Genomic DNA, 16,360 nt, shown 5'->3' with positions numbered 1-16,360 from the left:
CTATTATGCTTTGTATACAAAGCAATGATCATTGTTTATTACTTAATAACTGATGTGCGATTAGAATTTAGTCGTCTGAACTTGGACCGTCGAACTATAGATTGCAGTTTATCGATAATTCAAGCAGCCGCCTGAAGTTGGTTCAATGTAGTCGATATTTAGCCGACTAAAAGTATCGTTGGCTACTATCGACTAAATCGATAGTTTTTAGTCGATGGTGCCCATCACTAGGACCATGTGCTTTTGTTACATGTGTCATTTGAATTCGTTTTATTACGTTCTAAATTGAACGTATCATCGAACGTGCAACATTCGTGAGTTTCATATAGTTTCCACGTGCTTGCTATTTAGCGGCCACGATGAGTTTGTACAACTTCAAGAAAATCGCGGTCGTTCCGACTGCAAAGGTTATATACTTCCCCTATTTACTATTTAATTTAATTGATTCGTTTCATTTAACAAACTCCTGTTTCTCGTTTAGGACTTCATCGATATAATCTTATCAAAAACCCAACGTAAGACTCCGACGGTGGTACATAAAAATTATAAAATCACAAGAATACGCGCGTTTTATATACGCAAAGTAAAATTCACACAGCAGAGCTTTCACGATCGGTTGTCTCAAATTATTCAAGAATTTCCAAAGTTAGATGACGTCCATCCATTTTATGCCGATCTAATGAATGTGTTATACGACAAGGACCATTACAAGTTGGCTCTTGGTCAAATAAACATAGCTAGGAATTTGATAGACAAGTATGTATATACAAATCGACAGAAGATAAACTTGTCTATCGAGTATCTTTGTCTATCGACTAACCTTCGTTTAATTGTTACAGTGTCGCGAAGGATTACGTTAGATTGATGAAATACGGTGATTCTTTGTATCGGTGTAAGCAATTGAAGAAAGCAGCGTTGGGTCGTATGGCAACGATTATGAAGAGGCAGGCCGCGAACTTGGCGTATCTGGAACAAGTTCGCCAGCACTTGGCTCGTTTACCGAGCATAGATCCTTACACGCGAACTATAATAATCTGCGGCTTCCCGAACGTCGGCAAAAGTAGTTTTATAAATAAAATCACCCGCGCCGACGTCGAAGTCCAGCCATACGCGTTCACAACGAAATCGTTGTACGTCGGTCACACGGATTACAAGTATCTGAGGTGGCAAGTAATCGACACACCAGGAATTTTGGATCATCCGCTGGAGGAAAGGAACGTGATCGAAATGCAGGCGATAACTGCACTCGCGCATTTACGAGCAGCTGTACTTTACTTTTGTGACATATCGGAACAGTGCGGTCACAATTTAGAAGATCAAGTACGTTAACAACTTAAAAAATCGATATAATAGAAGCGTGAAGATACTAATTCTCTTGTATTTCTCAGGTGAAACTGTTTGAATCGATCAAACCGTTGTTTGCGAACAAGCCCCTGACAGTCGTCCTGAACAAGGTAGATGTACTACGTTTCGAAGAACTCCCGGCGGAGAAGCAACAGCTCTTGAAATCACTGGAAGACAAGGAGATTCCCCTGATGGAAATGAGTACGATGACAGACGTTGGAGTTATGGACGTCAAGATACAAACTTGCGAACGATTGTTAGCGTTTCGCGTGGATCAGAAGATAAGAACGAAGAAGGTAGAGGGACTCTTGAATCGTCTGCACGTTGCGCAACCTGTACCGAGGGATAACAAAATCCGCGCGCCTTGCATCCCTGAAAGCGTTTTAAAGAAGAAGCAGAGCATGGAAGAACGAGCGAAGGCGAAACGAAAACTGGAAAGAGAAATAGAAGAAGAAATGGGAGACGACTACGTTCTCGATTTGAAGAAGAACTACGATATAGAAGGCGATCAGAAGTTCGACGTCATTCCAGAAATTTGGGAGGGACACAATGTCGCGGATTACATCGATCCAGAGATATTCGATAAGTTAAATGAATTGGAAAGAGAGGAACATCTACGCGAAGAGGCAGGAATGTACGACTACAAAGTAGCGCAATTGTCCGATACTATGCGCGATATCGTGCAAATGGCTAAACAAATTCGAGATAAGAAAGCTATAATGAAGGACGAGGCTCGCATACAGAAAGCCTCCACGAAGCCCGTAATGCCGCGTACGACGGCGGCCAAGCTTCGTGATAGATCCGTGTCGAAGTTGAAAGAACAGATGGAAGACTTAGGCCTCGATATGGAAGACACGGAAAACGCGCATTTCACGAAAACCAGGGGAAGGTCGAGGTCCTTGTCACAGCCTGCTAGAAAGCGTCCTCGTATGCAGTCGGAATCGAGATCGGTTGCTCGCAGCAGTTCAAGACCGGCGCGCGACGAGATGGGAGTGAAGGATCCGATAATGAAGACCAAATTAAAGAACATCGCGCACAAAGCTTTGAAGAAGAAGATCGCGAAGAAGGGTTTGAAGGGAGAAGCGGATCGGTTCATCGGTACGAAGATGCCGAAGCATTTGTTCTCCGGCAAACGAGGCGTCGGCAAAACGGACAGGAGATAATGGTATTTTCTGATTATTATATATATATTATTCGTTCTTTTATTCTTCTGTGGGCGAATAAATCGAAATCATTACCTCGTACTTTTCCCTGAACGTGTGTGTGTGTCTGCGTATCCAATTGGTTCGTCTGTAGATAACGATACATGAATGAATCGTACCGTATTGCATAATTCGGTCAACGGAATAACCTTCGGCCTCGTACAGGGTAAGCGACAACGACGCGTTCAGCGAAAGTTTATTGCTGTCGTACAGTGATAACCCCGGTAATACACACAAGTTTGCCCATTCGTATGCTCCTCGTTCCTTTGCGTTTCATACGATATGAAATTCATTGCATTGTGCAATATGTAAATGCATATGTGACGAGCAATTCGCATGTTTCTATGATCGAAGAAAACAGAATTTCCATATAAATAACGAATTAAGTTTTATTTTACATGATCGATGATCGATCAGAGTACATGCAACGCGAGGCTACAGGGGTCCGAATTCGATTCGTTTTTTAACGCTACACGCATACAGTTTGATATTTTATTGACAGATTTATTGTGCATAGAATTTGTTGCTTGGTTTCGAAACTACTTTTATAAGGTGAAAAATTGAGACGTCTTCCATCAGATTTCGTGTGTACGCGAAGTTCGAAATAACGATGAGAGTAAGATAGGAAGGGAACGGGTAGAAATAGAAAAGAACGCGTTTAATTAAAATACGAAATACCATACATCTACCGAAACGACGTTAAATATCTTTTAGTATCACAGTCAGTGCGAAAGCTTCTTCAGCTTTCGAGTCGTTGATCGACGGTGTCGAGAAGTCAAATTATACATCGTTCGAGAAAACGAATACGCTAAAGGAAAGATCGCGCGATACTTCAACACAATATACATACGTTATACATATTTACATACACACGCATACATTATCGGAGACGCTACCGAAATGTTATTCGGACGATTCTTTGGTGAGTCGTCTGTGACTATGAAATTCATCGAAAGTCCGTAAAGAGGACGTTCAGGAACAAGCGCACTCGATCACTTGAATGTTTTTCCAAAACGAAACTTTCAACTGAGTGGAATCGTTCTCGTCGAAGTAAACGATCATCAGTTGGTCGAGCTTGCTCGGCGCGCAGCACGGCTTGGGCACCTTCTTCCTATCCTCTTTCCAGAGTAAGCTCTGTAGAAGAGCGTGATGATGCGCCGGATTGTATCTCGGCGGGCACCTGCCCTTGCAGTAGCCAGCGTCAAAAGTTTTCGGATAAACGATGAACTCGAAACCCTTGAGCTCCTTGAACATGACCGTCAGCTCGTGCCTGCAGCATTTTTTACTCTCCCCTTTGCATTTCGTCCTCCGACCTTTGTGCAGAGACATCAACTCTTCGGGAGTGGAACGCCTCGTCCTGCGTCGAATTCGAGAAGTGGTGAACACGTTCAGGGCGGGCGATGAGAAGGTGCATTGCACCAGTTCGTCGTCTATTAGAAATTCTAGTTCCAAGCCTAGATTCTCGCGAAAAGGGAATACGATCCAGGAGGAAGCTGCCAGAGTCGCGTCCAGTTCGAGCCATCTCGAGATCCGTGAATCCTGTAGCTCGATTCGTTTCCTCGTGATCAATCGCCTACCCGAGGACGTTCTCAGGTATAGCAGAAGGTCCAGATCAGAACGCTCGGTGTAGTGGTTCGGTCCGTGAAGCAACAAACGTAACGTCGCGTGATCCACGTCCGCGTTGTAATCTTCCTCAGGGATTTCCACGGGGAAGAACAATCGGTGACGTTCGGATGAATATTTATTCGCTATGTCGGTCAGCCAACTGGATCCGTTTCCAGGATACGCTGAAACAATCGAGAACGATTCGCAGTCAGTTACGTAAACTGGAGAGCCTTGAAAATCTTTTTCCTTTTTACTGGAAATCGTCGGTACGCAAAGGAACAAACATTTTCCATGTGAACGCGAGAACGCGTATCCGGTTAGTGAACTACGGTCGTCCGTTCCATTTTTATTAGCTAATTAGACGAATTATCAAATTCCGGGGCAATTCGTTAATAAGTGTACACACGCGATGTTGGAATGCGAACCGTGCCTTTGAAGATCGTCTCCACACGAATCTGTTTATAGCATAAATTTTTCGGGAACGCGATAACGTTCAAAGCAATCGTATAACGAGGTAAGTTCCCTGTCCTGTCGGTCGGTGGCCGTTTTGTAATCGAAAACGTGGCAGGGGAACACCCTGGAGAATTAGCGTTGCGTCGCGTTTCAGTTTCGTGTGGTAGCGGTCGTAAAACATCGTGTAATAGGAGGCTCTTGTTGCCCGGCGGCGTCCGAGAAAATAAAATAAATCTGTCGAGAGTAATCGTAAAACTACGAAGAAACATGTTGAGTTATCTCGATACTCTTAGCTGGGTAACGATATCCAGCTCACAGATTCGTACGTTATCGCTGTTCTGGTTGTCCGCCTTTCCGAACCATTTACATTACTATACATTATCTATACACCATGCGTAATGAATGATTCGATGTACACTATTTTCAGCTGACACGAGAATTCTATCGCGCGTTTATTTCGGACATTTTATTTGTTGTTTAATCGATTGTAAACTCGAATTCCTGGGGCATTCGCGGTATTTCGGTATACCTGCGTATTTCAAGATGTGCAAGGTATGCGACGCGTCATTGAACGGGAATTCGACGCCGACGCGTTTTATTTAAATATTTCTCATTTCACTGGATTACCGTTCGAGGCGGTCGTCGATTTACCACGGATATTTACGAGCCGCGGAAAATAAGAAATCCGCGAGAACTTGACACGATGCTCGCGAAAGAAACATAGTCGCGATGCTCCCCCGGCGATTTGTCCTTATTGCATTCAGGAACTCGTTACTCCGCATTCCATCGACCGGAATTTCTATTTCATAATAACGCGAATCTCGAATAAGCGAGAGGATCAGAGTGAGCGATCGTACCTCTGTCCAAAAACTATTTAGAGAACGATTAGTTTATACGTTGTGCGTGGTGAAAAATCTGTTGCCAGGGTTCGTTTCTTTCTTTGACTCTTTTCATCGATTATAGACGCGTGGCAAAGTTGTCGGCCGCAGTGTTAACCGCGGCTGGCGGAAACTCGAGGGCTAGATGTTTACACGAGTAGTAATTATAGCGAGCGCATGTATATTTTTTCAGGAAGTCTGTACGAAATTTCGTTTCGCCGAAGACGGCCGCGATTTCCGATAGCAAAACGAGGAAGCGAAATTTTCGTATCTAATAGAAATTACCTGTTGCGGGAAACACGTGTAGGTTTTTCTTCGTTCCGAAAGTTTGCTCGTTGTGCTGTATTCTCATCAGGTACTCTCTGTGCGCTCTCTCGTACTCGGCTTGACTGATATTTGCCTGAAACAAATCACAGAGTCCCATAGATTCGCGTACATCAATCAGATTCGAACAAGTGGTTCAACGATTTATTAAGAGAGATTTATAATTGCTTGTTTCGAGAGCGTAGCAATTATCCGCAATTGAGTCGCGGTTCAACGAGCTCCCTGAAACGTTCGTCACACGCCTTTCTTTCGACTCCCTTCGGGCCTCTCGCGATTTTCGAGTTCACACTCGACAAACCCTTCGCCTACTCCTTTTGTGAGAAAGCCCAGACACCCTAGACGCGCTTCCGGCTTCCGGTAAAATGTAGCGACTCACTGAGCCTGGACTCTCGCGGTTCCAACGGAGACGTAGCATCAAAGGAACAGGGAATTGCGTCGCTCGGGATGAGTCAGCGTGTCATGTCAGATCAGACAGACTGGACGCCTCCGCGCTGCCGTTTAACTAACTGCCTGATCTGTTTAACCCCTTCACGACCGTAAACCAGAAATTTTCAGACGGAGTTAAGCAAACTCCGTTGCAGAAATTAAGCGTCTCTTGTTCGAAATCCAAAACCGTTCTTCTTTGCCAATGCTCTTGCACGTTAATAGAATAGACCATTCTCGACATCAGTTTAAAAAAGTGAAGTCTGGGCTCTTCAGAAATAATCTTTAGGTTTCATGCACATCAAGTTTTTCTTGAACTGTTGAGATGCAACAGAGATGAATGAAAGACATAATTGTCATTTTAACGTATGCATGGGTAGGCGTGAAGGGGTTAAAGCCGCTTATTAGTTGGCTGATTCGAGTTCCGGTTTGTCGAGACGGACGGGGTATCTCGTTTCGTCGCGTATTCCCTCGAACTTGAAACATTCGAAAGAGGAATCATAAATTAATTCGCTCGTGGCTGATCGAGACACACACGAGACGTCGTCGTTTGCCGACCCCCGAGCAACGAGTCAACTCCTCTACGACCGCTTGACTCGTACGAAAGGTCGGTCAGCGGCGGTCATCGGTGTCACGTTCGTCGAGGCTCCTTCACCTCGTCCTCGTTGGGGGTCGACTTCGATCGATCAACGATTCACAAAACCCGAAACTAACATTTTCTATTAATCGATGAAAGGATATATATATGTATATATGTATTATTCTGGGAACTTTTCGATCTTATCGAGGGCAGTCCAATCCGGCCGACCTTGAATCAGTCCGCGCGAGAGCATGTACGCGCTTGCTTGCCTCCCACGCTGAAGAAAGATCTTTCGCAAGCCGCGAGTCGTACACTACAAGGTGTATCGACGAGTCGAGCCGCATTCTTCGCGTAACCCTCGCCCCTCTGCCAAGAAAAAGAGAGGAGGGACGAAACCTGCGGCATCATTTCGTCTCGATTTCGCTTCACCGTCCCACGTCGCCATTCGCCTCATCGATCGCTTTCCCCTTATCAACCATAACAATAACGAATCTCGTCGGGTCTCTCGATTAATGACGTAGGCGAAAGGCGGCTGCGAAGATGAAAAATGAAGAGCCGTACGCATAGCTGGACGTTTCGCAACGTCCCGTTTTCCAAGCTTTCCAAATGGAATAAATTACAGATCCTCCAATGCCTCTCTCTATGCGACACAGAACTGCAAGCTCGTTACACGTTCGTAATTATTTTGATCATGAGCTCGGGATCCTATCCAGCGCTATCTCTTCACGTCATCTAATGACAAAATGATTTCACATCTCCGAGACCCAATTTCTGTAGATATCATTAACGTAGCTAAAGTAATGACTCTCGTTAGAGAACGTTCTTCTTCTTTTCTCGTCTGGTCTCGCCTTCGCGTCTCGTCACGATTCAACTCGACCTGTCTGGTCTTGTTAAAAATCATGCCAACGACGGATAGGTATGCGTGGAGTGCCCGCGGATCGTTGAACGAGGTAAAAGAGGAGAAATGGTGTGCGTGCTCGCAGCACCGGCTGGTCACATCTCCTTTCACGGTATCAGAACTACGCCGAGGGACTAAAACGAACGTCGAAAGTCTTGTGGGAATAAGCGCGAGCATCCTCGTGAAGCACGAACGTATTTTTCCGATTTTCTAATTCATATTTTTTTCTATTCCTTTACAACGCTTAGCTATTGTCCCGTCTGTCTTCATTTACTGTGGGACGAAATATGCGCGAGTGCGAGATGTATTTATTCGCTTTTGACTCGTCGCGGCGGGCGTGTTCTCACGTTTCTCTGCGAGGATGTCCTCGAGCAGAGACGGGAATCGTTATCGCATGAAAGGTACACATGTATGTAAGCGTACGTAACGGCGACAATTGCGACGCGACGACGACGGTGCCGGCCATAGTGGTCTCGCGACAACAGGTGTTTCTTTCGCGGAGATCCGGAACGAGACCGGCCCAAGCCACCGCTTCGTCGTTCGTTCGTTCCGTTATCGTCATCGATCGAATCTCGCTCGCGCATTCCAATCGGGATTCCCTCGCTCGGGGCCAGGTTTCGATTTCACCCGATCGCTTTGAGAATTTCCGGATGATCGACCGTTTGCGTAACGCTCCGAATTTAGACCGGACGATCATACACCTGCTCGATTCCGGATCCGTCAGCTGTTCACGCGAGTCACGGATTAACTTTTTTTTTCCGGTGTCTCGAGTATCCGCCAGATGAGGAATCCTCGCAGAAGATCGATCTTCTGTTAAAGGATAATGTATGGTCGACAGCGACAGAATCCCCGTTGTGATTCAGGCAATGCATCAACAAGGAAAACTCGAGTTTAAACAAACTATCGCATTCTTTAGATTCAAATCTATGAGTAAACGGTTTTCCTTGTTGTATCGGCTATATATCATTGGATCAACGAGACGGTCGCTTATCCAGCTAGGAATTCGGTCTCGCGGTAGTGGGAGTCTCCTTCGATGTCTCACGTACAGGGGGAAGGGAAAATGGAAAACGAGAAGAAAAGAGAGCATGGCGAACAGTTGTGGCATTCTCCCGGTACGCACGTGGATAGCCGGTTCTGCATACTACGTTGAAACGCGCACGTGCTCCTGCATGCGTTAGCGAAAGTGGAGCAACGTGGACCACCCACGTCTTCTTTCCTATTCTTTCCACGTTTTCCACGCTGCCGCCAGCTCCTTCGTTCACCGAAACTTGTACTCTAATTGCAGCCCATTCCTCGTTCACCACTTTCTCTCACGTCGACGTTCCTCGTATAAAAACGTATTCGTCGTTTGCGAGAGAGAACCTAATGCGGCGAAACGGTCTTCTTTTTTTGGTCCCCCACTTTTTTCTTTCATTACCCCTCCCGACTGTCATCATCATCATTACGATCTTCCTTTGATAAAACAAAATGACTATCTCGTCCTGAAATTTCTCACGGTGCCGTATAGAATCTCGGAAGCTCGACGGTGCTCCCGCTTTAAGAACGCGCGAGAAGTAGAAAAGGGAGAAGAGAGGACTCACCTTGGAAGGGTCTGGCATCCTCTCGAGGCCGAGACCTCGCGCTATGCTGCGTCTGATGATATCCAGCTCCGTCTCGTCGAGGACGGTTCTCGTCGCCGGTCGATCCTCTTCTTGGAAAGCGTCCTCGAAACCGTCCTCGTAGACGTCCTCGAGACCGGTCGGCCGGTCGAGGCCGTGCTGGGGACCGGTCAGAGAGAGCGGACGATTCGACGTATCCCGCTCGAGCATCGGCACGGCCGCAACCGCAACGATCGTCGCTATTCCAAATAGAAGAGAAAGTTGTCCGTTTCCGGCAACCGTGGAAGATCCGCCGCGTCCACCTCTGCAGGATCCTCGAAACGCTCGACGGTCCTCGGTGTACCACCGGTCTCTCCCTACGATCGAACCCGTTCCTCTCGCAGCCTCAACTTCCGGCCGTACGAGACCGCGATGCAACCGGGCCGATGTCGCGTCCTGCTGTTGCTCGTAGTCACGGGTCACGAGTCGACCAGTCGTTGCCAGCTTTCCCATAGCCAGAGTTCTGAGTTCGAACCCGATATCCACCGGGACACCTCCGGCCTGGGGAGCACCTCTTGGTCTCGCTACCGTGCTCCCTTGCTCCCAGCTTGCTTCGCTCTACTATATATCTAATTCCCTTTACCTCGCTTCTCGAGTCTCCTCCTACTTCTCCTCTTCCTCCACCTCCTTCTACTTGCCCGTGTATCCTTTCCCTTCACTCTCGCAGGTTTAACTTCTTCACCCTTTCGATCGGCGAAACACCGCCGGTACCCTCGAGTTCGAACGGCACAAATTCGTTTGCACTGTTTATCGAATTCCTTTATCGAATTCGACCTGTTACGCTCAACGTGAAACGGTGACCATCGCAATAGATCGTCCAGCCGTTTTTCTTCTTCCTGCGTGACGGCAACGGCGACTGAGACGAGAGCACCCACAGCCACGAGGACGACGACTTCGCCGGAGTCGTCGACGTGGCCCGCGTCGACGAGATAGTACCGATTGGGAACGGTGATCGGCAGGAGAGAAAGGAAGACGATGCCGAGGCTGTCATCTTAAAACGCGAACGGATCAAGCATTTACGATCCTCAACCGGGAACTGGTGTACGCGTGTTTCTGTTCGATTCCCTTCTCTCCTTCTCCTCTCTCTCTATCACGCGCGAGATTTCGTCGAACAAAATCCAGCCCCAGTCCGTTCGGACGTCGCGCATCGACTGTCGTGCTCCGAGCTTCTTGCTCGGCTCTAGACCGTCGAACGTTGAATACCGTGGCGGCGCGCGCCAACCGTCTCGTATATGTATGTATATTACTCTTCCCCGCCGCACTCCTCCCGCGCTCATTGTTACTGTACTCGCTGCGATGCATAACCGTGCGGTTTATACCTACTATAGGTAGAACCGGTCCGGATTAGAGATCGTAAGTTGCAGAACTGTGACGATCCTCGATTTCGTGTAGCGCAAGCTTGTGCAAACCTCTGTTACCAGAGCCATTAGATAATCTTATCGGGGTTCATGTAATCCGTGTTTTCTCCAAGTTTTTTTTTATAATAAATCTTCGAAAATCGTGGAGGGGAAGGGAAATAAAATGTTTTGACGCCGGACATTCATATTACGGTATAAATGACGTCCGACTAAGTGATATCGCCTGAATCGGTCAGAAATCATGACTCGAACGAAGCGAACTGGTTTGGGACGCGGAAACGGACGAACTATCTCGGTTATGGTAAAAGTAGAAAGGTTGAATTTTTACTTTCCGGCGGCGCTTACAAATAGATGGTGCCTCGTTATCACCGGAAGAACCGCTAAATGGAACGAGGAGGAAATCAAGAGACGGAGCCGAGAGCGATTGTAGTAATCGCGCGAGGTCAAAAGTCGCTACGAAACACGCGATATATGTATATTCGGTCGGTTTTCGAAAGATCCGATCCGTTAATCGGTTGGTTACACTGGGAACTACCCTCCTGAGTAAGACCTGCTCGATTTCGTGGAATCGATTCACCTGGGGAATGAATTAGCCGGAACGGTTCGCGTGACGCAAGGGAGAATGCCCTCGCTATCTGAGCACTTCAAATATTAATCCTCCCAAGAATCCTTTCGACCAGCGTCTAATTGACATGGCAAAGACGAATGAGAAATCTTAAACCAAAGACACCGCGCGAGTCGAAAAATTATATCGACATTATCTCGGAATTCTTCCCGTACATCGACGGATTAAATTTGGAATGGGATGAAACGTTGTAAAGTTTCTAGTAGGTGTGCCTCTTCGTTTCTAGGCCTGGGTATTACGTTGCGTAGCTTTCTTGGAAGCAGTGATCGGCTCGGCTCGCAAGGTAGAGGAATGATTCATGAGTATTTAGTGTGTCGCACGTATGTTGTATGCTGGGGGACTGTGCTCGCCCCTCGTGCCTGTCATTCTCCACGAAAAGCGGTGGGTTGCCGCTCGTTCCCGTTAATATCCCGTAATATTCTGTAATATCTCGATGACTAAGCCAATTTCGCGAACGGAGTCGTTTCTTCGATGCGGCAACCTACGCTCGCGGCGTTCTCCCACGATTTTTCGACGAATCTTCACGGGATCAAATCTGCAGACCTCCAAATTCATCGAAAGATAAACAGAAATCTGATCTACTGTCAAGAATCATAACTGTATGCAATTTCTATGTATAAATCATTTATTGCGACTATGATTCATATGATTATAATTTACTGGGAGGAACTGGTTGTAAAAAGAGTCTTGGAAAATCCTGGAGGCCGGTCCAGTTCGCGGTAGTACCGTATCGGTTCGTGAAACCGGTTCAAATCGAATCGGTGATTTCTGATTACGAAGCCGGGCAGGCGTTGTCATCCCGTTCGAAAAAACCGTCGTCATCGGCGGCGTCATCGAAGACGGTGTCCGCCTCCGCTCGAATATCTCCCGGAGAATGCCGATGAATCGCGCTAAAAATAAAGAAGCCCCACACCAGTGTTTCCCGTTCGCGTCCAACGAACTCGAGAGCCGATCGCGCCGAGCAATAGACACACGCCTAATTACGATAGATATTTTCCAACAAATGGATCGCGCGTCTTCCCGTTTCTATGGATCGTCCGACGGGAGTTTCGCGTTCGATCGTTCATACGTTGCTGATCACGTGGGAACGAATGGAAGACGAGTTACGTTTCACGGTCCACGATGGGTCTTCTCGAAAGTCGAGGCGCGTTTTCGATTAACCGCGAAACCACGCATACCCTTGATTTATAGAGCTTCCCGTGGCACCTTTTGCGCGTCGGCTGCATAAGGAATTTGCCCTCTTCCGTTTCCTTCCACCCTCTTCCCGTCACCCTAACAGATCTGTCATTGACAAGAGTCGATTGCAGTTTTCCTGCGATAAAAGTATCGGCACTGTTACCCCATTTCGTAACGAAAGAATGAACGTACGATAAAAATTCTTTATTCATAAACGAAGACTAGTGGCAAAGATTGCATAAGTTATTACGTGTTCGAAGAGTCTCGCGGCGACGATGCTTCGTTCTTCCGTTTATTCGTTCCGAATGCACGGCATTCGATCCAACAAATGAAAGTCCGAGCGATCGGCTGGACGCACGCGTCAAGCGTGGAGAAAACTAAGGGGTAAAGGAGTTTACAAGTTCCTAATTGACAGCGCGGTATCGTTTGATTCGTCATCGGTTTTCCTCCTTCCTCTGAAATCGATTCCACAAGGCCAGGTCGATCGTTATCTGCTCTGCCACTCTGGAAGATCGCGTGCAGGTTTTAACGATGAGTCAAATTTTCAACCCATCGTTTTTCCCCGTTACTCGATCGACTAACGTCAAACTGCTTTCCTTCCGCGCTTGTCAATTCGAATCTCGTTTTCCAGACTGGAGATAAGTCGCGATCAGCGTCTAGCACTGCGCGAAGATAAGTACGTCGTTGTCCATTTTGTTGTAGCCCAGATCGTGAAAAAGATTTTGATCGATGCTCGATGATGTAGCCAGGTGTGGCCGAGATCATCAGTTGTTGAATCGTTGCATGCGAAAGCGAGACCTCACCATTCCAGCTCGCCTGGCATGTACTTCTCTATCAGCTTTTCGTAGTAGGGCCACAGTTTTTCGATGTCTGGCACGTCGCCGCTTTTCGTGTACAGGTCGTATTTGCTGGAACACAAAATCAATTGAATTTTATTTTATCATCGTTCTGCTCTTTTAACACTTCGTATTTCTTTTATAAATACTTACTTAAACTCGTTGATCCACTTCAACATCTCAACGTCGTCCGCGGTGCAGAAGTGCATGTAGTCGCCACCCGCGTGCCAAGGGTAGAACGAGTGATAACGGATCATAGCTAGTGCTTCTTTCGGTAGTTTCGTCTTATTGTGCACCATCACTTGATATAGATACTCGTCGTGGCCCCAGGACATGAGTAGCTTGTCTAAGCCACACTTTGGCTTGTACATCCCGTACTTGGTGCTACGAAGCAAAGTTACATAGAGAATTATTGACAGTTCGTTAGAAAATCTTATGAAGCGAAGCTCTTAGAAAATCTTACACGTCAGAGAGTGTGTAATGATTTCTGTCTTATGCTTAGAAAAATATGTACGGGATTTCCGATCTGTTACAAGGTCTTACGTTGGAGAAAACCTGTACAAGTTTTCTTGTCTCGCTTACTTGTATCGGGAGTCCTTGCCATCAGGATTGTCATCGAAGCTGCTCTCTCGGTAGACAATTGAATCGGCCCAGGCGCACCCGACAGGGAACGTGTCACCTACCACTGCCCACTGTGGTTCTCCGAAGAACGCCATTATCTAAGAGAAAACGGCTCCTGATCCTCTTTTTTCCGTATTTCTTTTTAAAACTGGAAAAGAAATATTTACCTTGCCCAAGTCGTGAATCAGTCCGGTTAAATGAAACCAGTCTAGATCGGGGTGGTCTTTTCTGATAGATTCTGCGGTCTGAAAAGCGTGCACGATGTTCGGTAAGCTGGTGTCCGGGTCACTCTCGTCTACCAGATCGTTCAACTTGGTCAGAGCATCTTTTATTGCCATTTTGAACTTGTCGAAACTCAGCCATTCTTTCATGCGGGCTGAAATTCAAGAAAATAGGCACTGCAGAATCAGTTCTTTCTCTTATTCTCGTGTATCAGTCTGGTATCTTTCATTAAAATGTACTTCTGTGATGAACAGGATTTATTATTCGTGTACTCACATCGGACGAATTCTACCGTTTGATTAGTGTGCATCATTTGATAGGTCTTTCGTACGCGCTCTTTCACCGGATCTGCCGAATCCACAGCATAGTTCCGGAACTGGCTCTCCGATTTACCCGAGTACACCGACTCCGGTCGGTACTTGTCCGAAGGATCGAGAATGGTAGCCTGTCTTTGAGGCTGTGCCTATCGGAAATCAATTATACTTGTTACTTAGAACACGCCAACCATTGGCACGTTTCAAAATTCGGTGTCGAGGTACATATATACAAAACGAATGAATTGCAAGAATCGTTTTCTCTGCTATCTAACTTTCTCTGTCATGAAATTCTTCGGCTTTTCGACTGATCTTCAGGTATGTGATCGAGCCTAGGTCAGCTTAATCGATATGTAAATGACGAAGGGACAGAAATAATAGTAAAGGGATTGCTCGGTTTGAAGAGAACGAATTCGGGATCTCGTTGCTACTTACGAGTGTTTTGGCCGACATCTGTCCTACGGGGTATCGGTATGTTCCGACTGGTATTCAGCATGCAACACTGACTGACTAGTCCAATACGATCGAGTTAACTTATAAATCTGAGGCAATTCACCCTTGACCTCAGCTTGATCAATGGTCACATGTGTAATGTTCGATACTACGTTATCTCGTCCCACCACATTCGCGAACATTTCTAAACAGACGAGAGAACAGCGCAAGAGATTAAAAAAAGAAGGTCGTGCATGGAATTTAACGTTTTGCCAGTAGCGCACAGTGCTTCTATCTTTCTCTTTGCCGAATTATCTGTCTTCCAGGTCCGGAAAGTTTTGCTCTGTCAATGATCAATGATCGACTCCAATGATTCCTCGTCTGCACTTTCTCTCCTTATCGCCAAACGCAGTTGTCGAAAGTCACGTTTTAGCACATAAAAATAAATGCCTGTCTCGAGATTCGAGTTAACGATTGCGCAAGCAATAATAGACATAATTGCATGTGATCTCGTCAAAAGTGAAGCGTACAAAGCTATCGCGTGTGTCTCATGAATGACATTCTTTATCCGATTTAAGAAAATGAATTCTTGGGACCATTCTGGGAATGGAGCCAGTAAAAAATTACGTACGTTCGTTCATCGTCTATCAAAAGCTGGCCTATTCCGAGATACATTAAACGTTTTCGAGGAGGGGAATTTAATTTGCCACGCGCGAGACTCCTGAGGAGATGCAGGAGGGGACTGGAATTAGTATTACGCATAGAAACTTTAAATAAATAATGAAATTCTGTCAAGGTATCGTGCTTATAAAAAATAGAGTGGTTTTGATGCATCGCGTTAAGGAGGAGCTGGAGTGACACGAATGCGCGACTGAAACAGGTGTCTGCTCGGTCTCGTGTCTGTCGAGCCGCACGCGCCTTCTGCGTAGTTCAAGCGACGCGTTCTCGATTTATTAAACTCAATTAGCCGACAATTGATTTGGTGCAAAAAGGAATAAACTCTCGGGGCAGTTTATATTCGATCGGTGTTAAGTGCATGAGGCATCGATGCTATTTTCATGCCGCTGGCCACCGACAAACAGCTACTGGCTTACTTATTTAGACGAGACATTTATCGACGCTTACTTATTTAGACGAGACTCAATTTGTGTCGAGTGCAAGGGAACCCCTAAAGGGTCAAAGAGGAGTGAGAACTCGCGAATAGATCGCTGGTCGACACGTTTAAGCTGTGCTCTCTCGTGTTGAGGATCGGTGCATGTAACGCTTTAAATCAACGACCTCTGACATTGCGCAACGACGCACTGACGCTCGATCTTTTCCCATCCGCGTCTATAAATCGCTGGAAACTCGAGTAACATGACATAACGAAGCCACCCTACAAAGAGAATCGCGCCGCGTAATCGCGTCTGTGTTTTTCGTTCCTTCACCGAGT

The 16,360-nt window shown here is 46.4% G+C and overlaps 3 protein-coding genes across 3 annotated transcripts; 1 reads left to right on the top strand and 2 right to left on the bottom strand.

Annotated features, from left to right (window-relative positions):
• Positions 1 to 209: 209 nt before the first annotated feature.
• On the top strand, positions 210 to 2,588 carry Non1 (nucleolar GTP-binding protein 1). The gene is made up of 4 exons (XM_018022714.2): positions 210 to 407; positions 482 to 756; positions 840 to 1,320; positions 1,389 to 2,588. Exons 1-4 carry the CDS (start codon positions 360 to 362, stop codon positions 2,505 to 2,507), a joined length of 1,923 nt encoding a protein of 640 aa, XP_017878203.1. The 5' UTR covers positions 210 to 359; the 3' UTR covers positions 2,508 to 2,588.
• Positions 2,589 to 2,917: 329 nt separating this feature from the next.
• mav (TGF-beta domain-containing family member maverick) lies at positions 2,918 to 12,580 on the bottom strand. The gene is made up of 3 exons (XM_018022719.2): positions 9,288 to 12,580; positions 5,768 to 5,882; positions 2,918 to 4,333 (listed from the first exon to the last, which is right to left on the bottom strand). Exons 1-3 carry the CDS (start codon positions 9,795 to 9,797, stop codon positions 3,519 to 3,521), a joined length of 1,440 nt encoding a protein of 479 aa, XP_017878208.1. The 5' UTR covers positions 9,798 to 12,580; the 3' UTR covers positions 2,918 to 3,518.
• Positions 12,581 to 12,692: 112 nt separating this feature from the next.
• On the bottom strand, positions 12,693 to 15,042 carry Miox (Myo-inositol oxygenase). Its single transcript, XM_018022711.2, has 6 exons — positions 14,932 to 15,042; positions 14,459 to 14,645; positions 14,128 to 14,336; positions 13,922 to 14,058; positions 13,493 to 13,723; positions 12,693 to 13,411 (listed from the first exon to the last, which is right to left on the bottom strand). The coding sequence occupies exons 1-6, from the start codon at positions 14,947 to 14,949 to the stop codon at positions 13,303 to 13,305; spliced, it is 891 nt and encodes a 296-aa protein (XP_017878200.1). The 5' UTR covers positions 14,950 to 15,042; the 3' UTR covers positions 12,693 to 13,302.
• Positions 15,043 to 16,360: the final 1,318 nt, after the last annotated feature.

Source organism: Ceratina calcarata, unplaced genomic scaffold, assembly GCF_001652005.2.
Source record: "Ceratina calcarata isolate Rehan_Ccalc_2016 unplaced genomic scaffold, ASM165200v1 scaffold293.2, whole genome shotgun sequence".
Classification (NCBI taxonomy): domain Eukaryota; kingdom Metazoa; phylum Arthropoda; class Insecta; order Hymenoptera; family Apidae; genus Ceratina; species Ceratina calcarata.
The sequence above is the reverse complement of the archived record's forward strand: the minus strand, read 5'-3'. Positions and strand labels throughout refer to the sequence as shown.